Source organism: Chiloscyllium plagiosum, chromosome 3 (assembly GCF_004010195.1).
Source record: "Chiloscyllium plagiosum isolate BGI_BamShark_2017 chromosome 3, ASM401019v2, whole genome shotgun sequence".
In the NCBI taxonomy this organism is placed as follows: Eukaryota; Metazoa; Chordata; class Chondrichthyes; order Orectolobiformes; family Hemiscylliidae; genus Chiloscyllium; species Chiloscyllium plagiosum.
The window spans coordinates 23,178,699-23,194,197 of NC_057712.1; the positions used below are offsets into that span (position 1 = coordinate 23,178,699).

The 15,499-nt window shown below is 40.6% G+C and overlaps 1 protein-coding gene across 12 annotated transcripts in view; it reads left to right on the forward strand.

Annotated features, from left to right (window-relative positions):
• Positions 1 to 15,499, forward strand: part of LOC122541729 (myelin transcription factor 1-like protein) — a 438,359-nt gene that overhangs the window by 189,084 nt on the left and 233,776 nt on the right. For 10 of the 12 annotated variants that reach the window (XM_043678643.1, XM_043678679.1, XM_043678690.1 and 7 more), the window contains 2 exons: positions 5,498 to 5,796; positions 7,344 to 8,321. In XM_043678643.1, coding sequence (XP_043534578.1) covers positions 5,498 to 5,796; positions 7,344 to 8,321 — 1,277 coding nt within the window. Of the gene's footprint in view, positions 1 to 4,948; positions 5,178 to 5,497; positions 5,797 to 7,343; positions 8,322 to 15,499 lie in introns of those variants that run through there. The other 2 variants (XM_043678705.1, XM_043678715.1) reach the window with 2 other exon arrangements.

Below are 15,499 nucleotides of genomic sequence, written 5' to 3' on the forward strand. Positions count from 1 at the left end.
CGAGATGTTCATATTTCAGGAGTCAATCAGCATAGTTTAGTCCCACTATATTTCTATAATGGATGAATTCCATTTGCAAACTGAGGTTCAAGTCAGAGAAGCACAGATCTCATGTAATCCTGCCTTATCCCCCTAACAAACTGTGTGGCTACAGATTTCCCTGCAGAAGGGGTAGATGTAGGTGATGGTTTGTCTAGTCATGCAGATATATGCTGCATTTTATATCAGAGAATTCAGACCGCTGTTAAATAGTCTCTGAGGAATAGTGAAATACTTTAAAAATGAGTCCAACTCCTGAGTAACTATTACACTGACACCCCCCCCCCCCCCCCCAAAACATAACAGACTCACTCGCATCTACACCACTCCTGACCCTCTACACCACCAGACCCTGAACTAACAACTCCCCATCCCATGCTGCTGGTCCCAAAAATGTCTCCACTCTCCCTCCCCCACCCCTGACCTGATACCACCTCTCTCCCTAGAACCTGAGTCCCCACCTCCTGCACTCAACATGCATCCTAGGCTCTCAGAAAGTGCTGCTGGACACTTAAATCACCCATTACAGAAACTAATAAATCACCCATCACTAAATCACCCATTCCAGCAACTAACTGCCATCAAAAAGGGGGACACAGTTTCCCTTCCGCTGATTGTCCAGTATCATAAGGATAGTTGGACTTAAGGTACGCCATGCATTGCTGCAGGAGTGGAGATCCTGCCAGAAATGTGGAGCACTTTCTTCAAGCAAAAGCTGAAGGAGCAGAGAAGCAATCTGACTGTGATTGCCACTCCTTGGTCACTCTGGCCCACTACGTTCTTGAGCAGACTTTTTTTTAAGTGGTAAGAAGAGAACAACATAAATATATTCTTATTATCATGATAGCATTTGAAGAACCAACATGAACCCCCAGCAGTGAACTGATAAAATTTCGGGTTTTTAAACAAACACACACTTCTTTTGTATACCTGAAGAATTAAATGAAGCAAACACTATTTATTTAAGGCTATCATTTATGATTACATAGGCTGTGAATCTTGTCTTTCCATTTCTCTCCCAAGAGTTCCCTTACCTTATGAAATCTAAAGGTTCATTCATTTTTCCTTGGGCCAATCCCAAGGTATGCCACATCCCACTAGAAGTCACTTTCATCTCTTCTCCATGTTCCATCTTTTTGCTGGGGTATGGAATTTAAGGTAACCCTTCTATTAACTTTCCACCAAGTGATCCTTCAATTTTCTTTGAAGATTTCACAGCTGAGGATCTTAGGTTCTAATGCTTAGCTGTCGACTGGCTTGCAGATTTAAACATCAGGAATATCTCGCCTTGGTCCCTAATAGTCTTTTGCATTCTCACTTCTGATTGGTTGCTTTTCCCACAGTTAATTCCCACAGTTAATTCCTAGCAGATTTTTTTTTTCTGTCTGTGATGCAGAGCTGACTAACATTTACTTCCTATGGGTCTCACAGCTCAGTAAGCTGTAGTGTGTACCTGGACCAAAACTGCAACTACCTCCTTGCACTGCAAACTGATCTGCTTGCTTCAAACAACAAACACACACAAACACATAAATTAAACTAAAAAACCTTCTATGCCACATCCTGCCACAATTAGTGTGCGGCACAGTGGCACAGTGGTCAGCACTGCTGCCTCACAGTGCCAGAGATCCGGGTTCCATTCCTGCCTCAGGTGACTGACTGCATGCCTTCCCCGTGTCTGCGTGGGTTTCCTCCGGGTGCTCCGGTTTCCTTCCACAGTCCAAAAATGTGCCGGTTAGGTGAATTGGCCGTGCTAAATTGCCCGTAAGGTTAGGGGCAGGGGTAAATGTAGGGGAATGGGTCTGGGCGCTTCGGCAAGTCGGTGTGGACTTGTTGGGCTGAAGGGCCTGTTTCCACACTGTAAGTAATCTAATCTAATTGCAATGTATCGTGCTTCGAGATGTTCTCAAACAGAAATATGCACAAATTATTTTACCTTAGTGCAACTCCTTGATTGTGTTAAATAATTTCAGTATGAATAACTTCAGTTTCTCCTGGAATTTTGCAATCTCTTTCCCAGAATTGTTAGCTTTAGAGGTAATCACACCCGGCTCGACAAAAAGCTCCAGAAGTGAATCACCTATTGTTTTTCTTTTGTTTCTATTGTTTATCTTTATCATCCTTGAGCTTGTATGATAAAATGCGGGTTAGTTAAACCGAGGCTTGTTGGATTTACCCTTATATGAGGGGAATTTATGAGTTTCTTATTCAGGCGTTTCCCTGTCTTTTTATCTGTCTTTTTTCCCTCTAATTCCTAAAACTATAACCTTCTAAAACATGAATTATATTTGTGTCCTTATATTTAATCTGTTAAGTCCTATAGATATATTTTGAACAGTAAGGTGCAATCTACCAGTACAATGTATTCATTGTAGAACAGTTGGTGATTTTAATTTTATTGAGACTGCAGGTTATATTTCAGTCACAGCCTGAAAATGGGGTTATTGGTGAGAAGTACAGATATAGTCTGTCCATTTGCTTTTTAAAGAATTGTAAATATGTAAAAACTGGACTCTGGCATTCTATCCATCACCACCTGACCATCTGAATTCTAATATTAGGCTATAAGGTAGCCAATTATTTACGATACAGGTGTATATGAAACTTGCATATGAAGACCACAAGCTGACTTTTATGTTTTTTGACTAAATGTCAGTTGCATCAAGTTTTGTGTTATGAGTCTAAGGGAGATTTCTCACTCTATCTTACCAAACTCATCTTGGTAACTACCTACTATGACCCTATAGTATTCCTCTGGCCCGATTCTAGTTCCATCTTACCACGTGTTGTTCTCAGAACAACTTAACACTCAATACATATCTAATGAGAGACTGGCCCCCATGCCATCTTTAAAAAGTTGGTGGGCACTCACTAGTCTGGTGTTATCTTTCCCTGCAATGACATGGCACACCAACTGCAAAGCCACATAACTCATGATGCATAGAAGGCATGGCTGACACTCCCTCACACTTACAAACCAATTCTTTCATCATAGTCATTGTGTAACCACCAGGCCACACACTTTACCTGTCCTGAACTACATTCTGTCTGAACACACTGTAAATCACACCTCTCCTGCCCCCAATACCCAGATCTTGTCAGTGTCCACTAGGGGAACATCACACATGAGCAAGCAATTGTACAACGTCAGTCATGAGCTTTTATTTACAGCCAGCAAAACAAAACAACTTAAACAATTAGTTCATCCCAACAATGCAAACCAAATGCCAGCATGATGACCAACAGCTATTTTACATTCCATCATGGCTTCTGCACCCAGCTCCTATCTACTGCAACTGGATATCAATCATGACAGTCTTGATGGAGGGCTTATGCCCAAATGTTGACCCTCCTGCTCCTCAGAAGGTGCCTGACCTGTTATGCTTTTCCAGTGCCACATTTCTCGACTCTCCGTCTCCAGCATCTGCAGTCCTCACTTTCATGTAGTCAATCAGGTGCTGTCTGGCTTGTGGTACCTGACACTGCAGCACTCTGTCATGCACAAGGGACAACACCCCGGATGAGCGGAATCTGTATCGGCATGACAATCCTCCTCAATGTCCTCCTTGAAAGACAGCTCCCATTCTCCCAATTCCTCTGTAACTATTAGATTGCCTCTTGCCCGCTCCAACTACGCAGACCACAGCACATCTACGATAATGTGCTACATTTAGTCTGGACTATACTGCACCTCAGACCCCACACCCCAGACTAGTCCAAGCAGTATAATCACTGTTTTCAGCAGCTCTATTGCCTACTGCATCATGGCCCTGATCAAAGCACCTGCACCAACCCGGTGAAAGTGTCACATCAGCTGCATGAGAAGCTCATTTCAATAAAAGCAGAGTTCCTGTTGCACTCTGACCCCCTTCCTATCTAGGCCGTGCATCAGTCATTCAAGCTTTACGTTGCATTCAGCAGAGTCCATTTTCGTACTTACATGGCAAATGACGAAGTGATGTTCTCCAACTCACGCAGCACCCTTCGGAGTTTCACAAGGGCCGAGTCACTTTTGGACAGCATTAGCCTTGTTTTAAGTCAATGCCAATGACTTCTGAATCAATGTGATGCCAGTGTTCATTTTATAAGTACCTAATGATGGTGAAAATTACCTCTGACCAGCATTTGAACCCTAAGCATGTGCACTCCACATTGCAGCACAAACAGGTGAAAAATGATTGGAAATTAAATGTAGCTGAAGTTTGCAAATCTATGCTTCATCTATTTGCCCCTTCAGTGCCCAAGTGCTGATCAGGCATCATACTGACATGGACTCTGCTTATCCTGGGTGTAGTCCCAGATATTTTCCAGTAGCATTCTGCATCTAGAGAACAGCAAGTGAAGACTGACCGCATGAGGTCAAGCCCCTACCCACGATCCAAAATGGCCATTTGGTTGAATACAGTGTGTTTGTCACACAGGCATTTGGCAGCTGCTGTAGGTATTAGATTGATGTATCCATGTACTGTACAGTCTTGAGGTGCAGCCTGGTCCACTGTCTTGGTTCAGAGCCAATCCTTGCAAGCCGAGTGACCTTGTGACAGCCTTTTGATGCTAGTTGTCAGTACATCCTCCAACATAGTTTTGTGCTTCTGAAGCATCCTGCAGTTGATCGGAGAGGTGCCATGAGGATCCTGAGGGTTGAGAAATATCAGCTGGCAATGTCCATGGCAAAGGTTGCATGTATCCTGAGATGCTGTTGTGATGTGACCAACGTGGAGGCTCCTCACAGCTAGCGGTGAGCTGAAGCTACCGAGTACGCACAATCGCTTACATGCTTAGAATTTTTGGTGTCTAAGTTGTTCAATGGGTTTAATAAAAAGGTGTTTATTAATAAGGAGAGCTATGCAGTTAATAGGGTTGTTAATGAGCAATCTTCCTCCTTAATAGGCAACCTGCCGCTGACCAGTGAGAGTCTCACCTTGATTATCTTGCAGTCGTATAAAGGAAGCAGTGACTTGCTCCTGACATCAAGCTAGGCCTCATTGGACTTCTCATCACAAGTCTGGATGCTGCCACAAATTGCATCAAAACTCATGTCATTCAGACCTTTATAAGATTTGGCCACACAGAACTGTCTTCCAAAGCAAGATGACAAAAGACAATTTTGTAAAATCTCAGGAGGAAGTAACACACAGGTACTGCTAAATTGTAGTGAGAGACAGAATGTCAGTCTCTGCGCAGGATATATTTTATTGTTAACAAAGCTTAGTTAATGTTGAGCAGATTAAACAGTTTTTAAAATGTTCCCAGGCAACCCAGTGATCTTCTCAAGAATTTCTTAAACTTTTGCACTAAATCATCAAAGAGAATACATCTGACTTAATCAGCCTATAGAATTGACTGTCTTAATGTTGTTACTATTTATCTACAGTAAATAACTTTGTTGTTCTTTCTGTAGTTTGTTACTATGGAAATTCTTCTGGCTGTATTAAACGGCTGTGTTTCCTCGTTCTAGTGTTTATGGATGTCCCTTGGCAAAAAAACGGAAAATACAGGACAAGCAACCAAGTGAGCCAACTCCGAAGAGAAAACCATTCTTAGTGAGGACAGACAACTCTTCTGTAGATGAGTGCTATGAGACCGATGGTACGGAGGAACTGGATGAGAAAGATGAGGAATATTCTGATGAAAATGATGATCAAGAGGAAGATGAGGAAGAGGAGGAAGATGTGGAAGCAGAAGAGGAAGACGAGGATGAATTAGATGAGGAAGATGAGGAGGATGAAGAGTATGAAGATCAGAGTAATGAACAAGGTATGAATGAATGACAAAGCAATGCTTTTGCGGGATTCATTTTTAATTTGTATTGTTTGAAGAATAGCAGAGACTAAATATTGAAGCTTTACTTTATTTTCAGTATTTGCATCAATCTGATCCCATATTCCTTGTGATGAACTGTGTTTACAAGAAGCACAGTTTGATAATAGGGATTCTGTACTCTTTCAATTGATGAAATAGCCCTGTTGTTATGTGTTGTTGTGAATCAGCATAAATTTATTTTTAACACATCTTCAATTTCATTACCTGATCATAAAACAACCTCTTACCCTTACATGCCTATCATAGCGGGGCAATGTTTCAACCTTATTTCATGACAAGCCAATTAGTTCAAAATTTGTCAGTCAAGTGATTTCTTCTTAAGGTCAACATTCACTTAGAAATATTAATAATTACTGTATTTTTGTTAGCCATTATTATGCATGTAATAATCTTGCAGTTCTGACAGCAACCTGAGCTCAAACAATAATCATAAGATGTACTATTAATGCATATGAGTCAGTTTTGATTTTCTGCATTGTTTAGAGTATGACTTGCTTTTATAGAAAGAATAATAAAAATATGTTCCTAATTAGAGCTATGAAACCAGTATATACTATTTTAACTTTCAGATGAAAGTTACATTATTCCATGAGTTAGGTTTCTGTACTGCATCAGAATAAATTAATTCTAACAAGAATGATGAATTTGCATGATTTAATCATGGGCACCTTGTAAAGTCACCTTTTATTCTTGTGTCAATCATTCTGGCATGGCTCTTTTATCATTGCTCCATTACAGACCAATAGACCTGATGTAAATTGTTGACTCTATTAATTATTCTATTAATAATAGCCAATTACTGAGAAGAAATTGTTTATACTGTGCATGCATTTGTTAATCATCACGCTCACTGTCATTTGATAAGAGATATATGTTTTTAGAATATAAACCAAGCGTTTCTGAAGGCTCCATGGATAAATGCACCAAATGATATTGTACTGAGCCATACCTGAAGTTTATTAAGTTTTAACCCTGGCCTTTGTTGTTCTCAGCCTGGCCACCAACAGGCCACATCAGTTGGTCTCTGTTTCTTATCCGTGACAGAAGATATGAGAGTTTTCCCAGGGACAGAAATAAGGTTTCCACATTCGCTGGCTTCTGCTGAAACATGTGCAAAGTTCGGAGGTTCACTCAAAACAAAATTAACTGATTCCTTCCCCTCCCCATCTGACCATCGTAAAATTTATGTAACTTTTATGTAACCATCTAGCCTCCTGCCAAAGTCATTGTGGGAGGTTGGATGGATGCCCTATGGACTTCCAGGACCTTCCTATTCATGCATGGAAAATGATCACATGAGCAAGATGCCAGAGCTGTGCAGTGACTGACGGATCATACTGCCATTTGAGTCACTGCCTGTATCAGAATAGGGGGAAAGAATTGTGAGGAAAAGATTTAATGGTAATAAACTATATCCATTGAATAATTTCATCCATAGGTGAAAAACAATAATTAAGCTTTGCTTTCTTGTTTTCCATTAGAAGACCTTCAAGAAGAATCTGATAATATCAGGAGAAACCAGGACATTGAGAAAGATGATAACAACAATGATGAATATGACAATTATGATGAGCTTGTTGCAAAATCATTATTAAACCTGGGAAAAATAGCTGAAGATGCAGCATTTAGGGCTATGACAGAATCTGAAATGAGTGACAGCACGGCACGTGGCCTGGAGGATGATAGTGACACTAACGGGAGCAGGGGTAGAAAAACAAATAAAAGTGACTCCTGCCAGCTGAGTTTGGATGTTGACAGTGATGTTGTTAGGGAAACAGTGGATTCCCTTAAACTTCTGGCACAAGGACATGGTGTGGTACTTTCAGAAAATGCAAGTGTTAGGGGTCGCATAGATGGTTTAATACAGAATGAAATTAGAAATGTGAACTTAGGATCATGCAAGTCCACCAATGATGGTATGGAAAAGACTGTTGATGAAAGTGATGAGGCTGTTTGCTTGAGCAGTCTTGAGTGCCTAAGGAACCAATGTTTTGACTTGGCTAGGAAGCTAAGTGAGAGTCAGCATGAGGAAAGAAACCAGCAACATCATTTTAGTGACTGTCAACAGAACAGACCTGATGATGACATCACAAGAAGGATGTCAGATCGGAACTATTCGGATATGGTTAACCTGATGAAGCTCGAGGAACAGCTTAGTCCTCGTTCTAGAGCTTTCTCTTCTGGTGTAAAGGAAGAAGAATCACATGACAGAGATGATGACACTGGCTCAGTCAAATCTGACCGGTCTGAGGAAGTGTTTGATATGACCAAGGGCAACTTGACTCTGTTAGAAAAGGCGATTGCACTGGAAACAGAGAGGGCGAAGGCGATGAGAGAAAAAATGGCAATGGAAACTGCAAAGAGAGATGCATCAGATCAAATTCCAAGGCATCATGTCGGAGATGAGAAGAAGTCTAGATCTTCTGATGGTCATGTTAAAAAGCCATACTACCCGAAAGGTACAACTTATGTCTGTTTCTAGAAAGTATAATAATATTCTGTTCAGAGCTATTGATTCAGCTCCTGGTTTTTACAATGAAATCTCCCAGAAAACTATTGAACAGTATTGGAATGATCAATAACGAAAGAGAGGAGCATTGATTATATGTTAATTATGTTAACATTGTGAGTTTATGGAAAATATTTACCATGTAACATAAAAACTGGTCTATTTTTAAATTCGTAAACAGTTACTTTGAGTCACACTCTATAAGAATTCCTCCTTTTGCAAATTCTGGTCAGGTCATATATATTATGAAGACATGCTCGACAAAAAGTGAAAACAAAATAGTTACATGGTGAATTTCCACAAAGGTTCTCCTGTTTATCATCAGAGGTTTGGCAGAACAGAAATCCCAGAAAAATGACACAAGCAATGCATGCACAATTTTTCTGTGGCACGTTTGCCAGAACATCTAGTTAATATGTGGGAGAACCTCATAGAAATTCAGTTTTTGGTTTCTCGAAATAGGAATACACACAGAAAGTCTTTTCGGCAATGTAACTATTTTCTTACAGTGATCTTATGATAATCTTGCATTAATATTGTTTTGTCATTTTTGTACATAATAAGACACTGTTATTTTCATTCCTAACCCAGTATTTGCTTGCTAATTGACTGGTATCTTGTGATGACACAGTCATACAAGAACTTACTAAAAAGGTCATAAGTATAATGTAATATGTCTACCTTGTATTAATTAATAGAATGTGTAACAGAGCTGTATAATGCTAGTCGACTTGATTATTTAATATGTAGAGTCACATAAAATAAGAATCAGTGGGTTTAAGGATTATTAGAATGTCAACCAAAATGATGAGTTTGATGTGATTTTGGTGCTTCAGAATGTAGCCTGTCAATAGGTCCAAGCAATTTTCAGTTTCCCTGCGCGAGTCAATTTTTAATATTCTTCAACCGATATGATGATGCTGAAACAAAGCTGCATATCACATTATTAAGTTGATCAAATATGAAGAATAACTTTACGACTATTTTCACTCTATAGAATTAAAATTCTTCCATCTGCCCATGTTCTTTTTTCCCTCTATTTTGTATTTTTATCTTTCCTTTCTTACTGTTTCCTATTGTTTTTTTCCACAATGTCCTTTCTTAACTTTCTTTTTTTAAATATTTGCATTGTTTCCTGGGCCTCCAAAGGTCCCATTATCCTTTTTGGAGATGAGTGCAACTTTGGATAGTTTTCCCTCTAATTGGCTGAAAATCAGCAGCAGAGAATAATTTTCAACTAATCGAGAGCATCAAATCAACAGCTTTTCCGGGACAGTAGTTTATCTTGTCCAGGGCTGGGGCACTGCACTTGAAAAGAATGACAAGTCTTGCACGTGTACGTTACCAGTTAGCCTCTAAACTTTTACGGCTCATTAATTGTTCCTGGTCAGTATAAAAACAAAGGAGGAATCCATCTCGTGGAAATGATAAAACAACAATGTGTGATGTACTCAGCCAAATAACTGAAAAGAATAAGTTTAAACAGTTAAAATATGCAACAAAACTGACAATGGGGTCAAATACGAAACATGTTCAACTTCTAGCTTTAATAGTTGTATATTGAAAAGCAAATGAGAAACCATATCAAATGTATGAAAACCCATATGAGTATTATAAAACCACTTTTCAAGAGAATTCTGCAGACAAATTATAATTATAGATAGGATAGGTAAGCGATGCTTAACCATGTGGACATTAGTGAAGGGTGTGTTATATCGAAATGTAAAGATAAAATATCCAGAAGATTCCTGAATAAGAGAATATATCCTGTAATCCACCTTGAATTATAAGAATTCCATGGGATTTGAGGCAAGATTTTCCGAAGGGAGTAAAAATGAAAGTGTTATGTTTGTCAAAGTGTGATTTTTGGGTCTGAGTTTAACGAGTCCAGCTTTAGTCTTATCCATGGTTGGAGAAGTGACGGGAACCCTGAATGTTTTTCTATGGGAGGCCAAATGCAATTACTAAGTAATCAGGCACTTACTTAGACAGCTTTGGGCAATCACTTGCAATTAAACCCCTTGCAGGACAGAAATATTGCCCTTGAGAGTTGTTGGTCAGTCAGAGGTCAACAATTCGGCAGCATCATTGGAAGCAGTGGCTAGGGCCAGCATAAGATTTGGGTCTACCATAAGGATTAGTCATGGATACCCAAGTAAGCAGTCAGGATGGGGATTGCAGGGACTCGTGGCTTTGGAAGGCAGTTTAGGGGATGGTGTGGTGCAAGTTTCCTTCATTGGGTGCTCCCTTATCCTGCCTCATTCCTGATGCTAGGTTCCAGGATCGGGTATAGAGTGCCTATCAGTGAGGAATTTCCCCTGAGATGTGGCTGGCAAATCCGGCTGTTTGCGAGTGGTCCCCACACTTGATGAATCCCCATCTGTTGTTGGTAGAATACAGACAGTGCCTAAATGGAACCCTTAAATGGCTACTGACTCATTTTACCATTGCCCACCTGGAGCTTGCTTGGAGAGAAGGTGGAGAGAGAGCCCAGAGGGGATTGGGTCTCTACAGTCCCTTATGCACAATCAAGTGGTCCCTACTCTCCTTGAGGGTTGGAGTTGGGGGTAGTTAAAGTTCATTCCTGAAATGTGTTAAAACCACCAGGGTTTCAGAATGTATTCAAAAAGTGATAATAAGTTATAGGTGTTAAGATGGAATCGTAGCTAGCATGTTGGGGAGCCAGCAACAACTCCGTGGGACCTGAAGAAAATGAGCTGGCTAGTACAGCAGCAAGGTGACTGGCAAAGTCAAGTCTGCAGGAGGCAGAACCCATTTGGGTTCACTGAGGAAACTGGAAATGCTGCCGAATGAAATCACACAGAGGAAGAAAACATCACTTGGAACAGCGATATAGGCTCTCTTTGCAATTCAGAGGAATTGGAAGAGCATGAATACTCGTGGCAATAAGTACATGAAAAAGTTTTAACAACAGGCGAAGCAAGGTAGGACAGTTACCACACTAAGCTGACACTAAGGTTCCATCTGCAGAGCCTTGTCACATACTGTGCTAAAGTGCTTGCATTTTTCATCAGTAGGTATGAGGCAGCATGGAACATTTTACATCCATGCCTTCAATTGTAGGTTCTCTTTCACTTATAGCATTATATAAAACATCATATCAAAAGTCTCACTTAGATGCTTGGCATCAAGCAATTCAGTTCTGTCATTACAAGCACAGTGGGTTGCACTCTAACATTTGGATTTTATTGCATGCCATAGTAATCTATCATGTGCATCCTGTTTTTTAAAGGAGAGCACAGCCCACAGTGCCTCACAGCAAGTTGTAGAAGGTGATAATGCTTAAACCACCTCGCACTCAGCCCCAATGAGGAAACATCTCTAAACGTGCTGTGGAATGAGACAGTGGTATCAGAAATATCAGTAGATTGGCAAGTGCAAGATACAGAGTCATGATGACCTTCCTTCTCACCTTCCTGCACTTGACTTATCAGAAAAGCTTATTGCGAAATCCTCATGATGCTCCTTATACGACAAATAATATATAAACCCTGCTCCGAAGCATTCCTTCCTGTTCCTCTTTTCTCTCCCTCGATGTGCCAGAAAAAAGCAGAACTAGACTGCTGTAAATCTGAGCCTGCTGTAATACGTCACACTCTAGCCTGCATACATACTCCCTCAGTAAAATTCATGAATGATCAAGATAAGGGTGCCACTGGATGACACACAGAGAAAAGATAGCTAGTGGTAAAACATGAGGAGGAACTTGTTAATAATTGAATGTTTGGCCTACATTACCACTTGGTGAGACAGAAATACTTATAAAAGAATCACTCTTGCATTAAACCAACAAACATATGTGCAGACCCTGAAGGCCAGGTCAAACAGTATAGGGTGGATGGATGTGAAGTGCACTAAACTGCACAGATGGTACAATGCTGGATGGCTTTGAAGCAATGCTGTCAATTCTGGATTGGTTTGTGACAACTCCAAGCATATCTGGAGCAGAGGCCACCAAATCCTTGAAGGCAGTCTGTGCTTTATCTGGTGATGCTCAGAATGTTGCATAAAAAGAGATATTGCCAGATTGATTCATTGGGATCACTGAATCAATTTTTCCTCAGATTAATGAGAATGCAAAGACTGTGTCAAGAATCAGTGGTGTGGTGGGAATAGGCATGCAGTAGTCTGGTCTCTCTGGATGTTGAGATATAAATGAATCCCTAAGTCAACACCTTTCATTGCTTGGAGGTGCAATAAGTCAGCAGATCACACAAGAGATGAGGACATCTCAAGCCCCAGAGGCAAATGGCAGCCTTGCCCCTTCTTGTGTTCTACTCACTCACTGAGGATTGAGGACAAACACAAGAATAGGTATTTTTATATTGCAAGGTCATCCTGCCATTCTGATTAGGGAAACCAGAGGCAAAGTTGAGCAAAGAAACTTCCAAACAAAAATCCCTTTCTAGCATAAACTTAAATAAGCTGTTGGAATAACATTTGGCAAGAATCCAGAGAATTCAGGTTCCACACTACTTGTGCCCACCAACCCCACAAGATCTCAGGATCTTTGAGTAGGAGCTTATTTTTTGTGGAAACATTTGGAATTTGCATTCATTATGTAGATCAATTGTTACTTAACAGTGAAGTAATTGTATGTTAATTGTGGGAAGCAGGAGGTATACACAGCACTGTAAAGGACAAGCCCAGTCATTGCAGATAAGGGAAGATCATAGAATTTCTCCAGTTTGAAAGCAGGCCATTCTACCCATTGAGTCCACACCAACCCTCTAAAGAGTATCCCATCCAGACCCACCATAACCCTACATTTCTCGTGTCTAATCAACCGAGCCTGCACAACCCTAGATACTACAGGCAATTTAGCATAGCCAATCCACTGAACTTGCCTATCTTTGGATTGGGGGAGGAAATTGGAGCACCTAGAGGAAACCTGTGCAGACATGGCAAGAATATACAAACTCCACACAGACAGTCACCCGAGGCTGGAATTGAACCCAGGTCGCTGATGCTGTGAGGCAGCTGTGCAAACCACTGTGCCAGCTCCTTGTACCACATGGGTATGAGGCAGGACCTTCAATGTTCATCAACATTGTCCTCAATCAGTTACAGTTTCTGCTCCTCTTCTTGTTCACTTTGCTTCCTTAGACCTCCCTTGAGTTCTAAATAGGGATCCTCTTCATAAAATAAAGTTGAATAGCTTGCATTAGATCACCACAATCCTGGGCTCCCCACCTTGGTGACTTTGCAGCATGCCTGCAGATCATTCCAGGCACCAGGGACACTCTTTCAACATCCTGTCGATGTGCTCAGTGATTACTTTGTTTTAGATAGTGTGCTACCTGTTGTCCTGAGAACAAGATCCACCCTGTTTTTATGGGTCAAAAGGAATTGGTAGAGCAGATTTCCTTAAACAAAAAGAATCAAAGGGATTCATAGGGAAACTGATTCACTTACATTGTGGTTTGTTGCTGGTCCGAGAATCATGAGGAATTCTACGTCTCTGTAAACTTATAGTACTCTTTTATGTTACTGTCAATTAGTCAGTAGGTTAAATTGTTTGCACGAGAAAAGATTCTGTGACTTCCTGAAGATATCTGTGCACTGTGTTTTGGTGAAAATTAGAGACGTCCTCACTTGTAGCCCATAACATAGAAATTGATCAGTCAAACCTTAGCCATTCCCAGAACAAGGTCTGTGGTAGGGTTGCTACTTGTTCTGCGGACAGTACTTGGCGTAGCACAGAGGCCACTTCTGTTAGAAAGTGAAGTTTCTACAAACATGGCGGTGTCCTGTTTGGCATACCAGTGGGTCAGTGGGTTGTGCCTCCAGTGCAAACTCACAAACCTTGCCTCCCTCCAATGCTTATTGTTTTCTCTTTTCAATACATACAGATGGAAAGGAACTCCCCATGAAAAGTCCCCAAGGAACTTCCCATTAAAAGAAGCTGTGGTAGCAGATTTTTATTTTCACTGCCTCTGGCAAATAAACTTGTAAAGCAAATCATCAGCACCTTATCGAAGCCACTTGATTTTTACTCATTTGAGCTCATAAGACCATAGGATCTGGGAGCAGAATTAAACCATTCGACCCATCAAGTCTTCTCCACCATTCGATCATGGCTGCTGTCCTTCTCAACCCCATTCTCCTGTCTTCTCCATTTAACCCTTACAATTGAGAAACTTGTGTCCAACCGATGAAAATGTAACCTATTGTATCCTGTGTCACATGATGGTGGGATAACCTTTGAGCAAAGGGAAGAGAGAGATGGGCAAAGTAGTTGGAAGTAAGAAAAACAAAGATCTTAAATTCTTTTTCAAATATTTAATGACCGATCAACTTTTAACATGAACACAAAGCCAATTTGAACATGAATCAATGCATGAACTTGAAGTTTATGGTATATGTATACTACACAAAAAAAAACTATGTAACATTGATTCATTTGCATGGAATAATAAGTGACAGTCTGTCTGGTAGTTGTCAGAATTAAGGCAGGAAATGAGCCAAGCATTAAAATGGTGAAAGATTTGTCACTAATCTCTGTCTTGTTTCCTGATGCCATCTTCCACATTTAACACAGAAATTTGGATGGTGGTCAGTTAATTTCTTGATATCAGTATCCATTGGCTTAGTGTCTGATACTTGGACAGTAAAACTGTAGTTTCAATAATTGTAGGGCACATCTGCAGTAATTCAGGCTATTCAATCAAACGCCCTTGTTTGGACACAGTTGCAAGATGCTTTCAATGTATATAAAGAGCATGGACAGGGATTTTATGGAGCCCACAAGTGTGGGGAACATGTCCTGTGGAGATGACTGAATGAGACAGGATGTGAAATTTTGATTTCCCGACCACAGGTTGAGATGCAGTGATTAAGCCAGTTGTGTGCCTCTAGTGTGTCACGCCTCATGCTGTCATGTGGTGGCTTTGTACTTGTGATGTGTTTGCACGCTAAGAATACACATTAATGTAAAATGTTTTAAAATTACCTTCACAATATAGTCAGCAGTAAATGAGAATCTTGTGGCAATTGCTTCACATTCATTTCAAGGTGACATGTACCAGTCAGGCTTTGTGCAGTTATTGTTAAGGTCAGTGGTTTTCCTGTTGAGCTTTATGGCGTGAGAGAGAGGGAGGCAGGAGA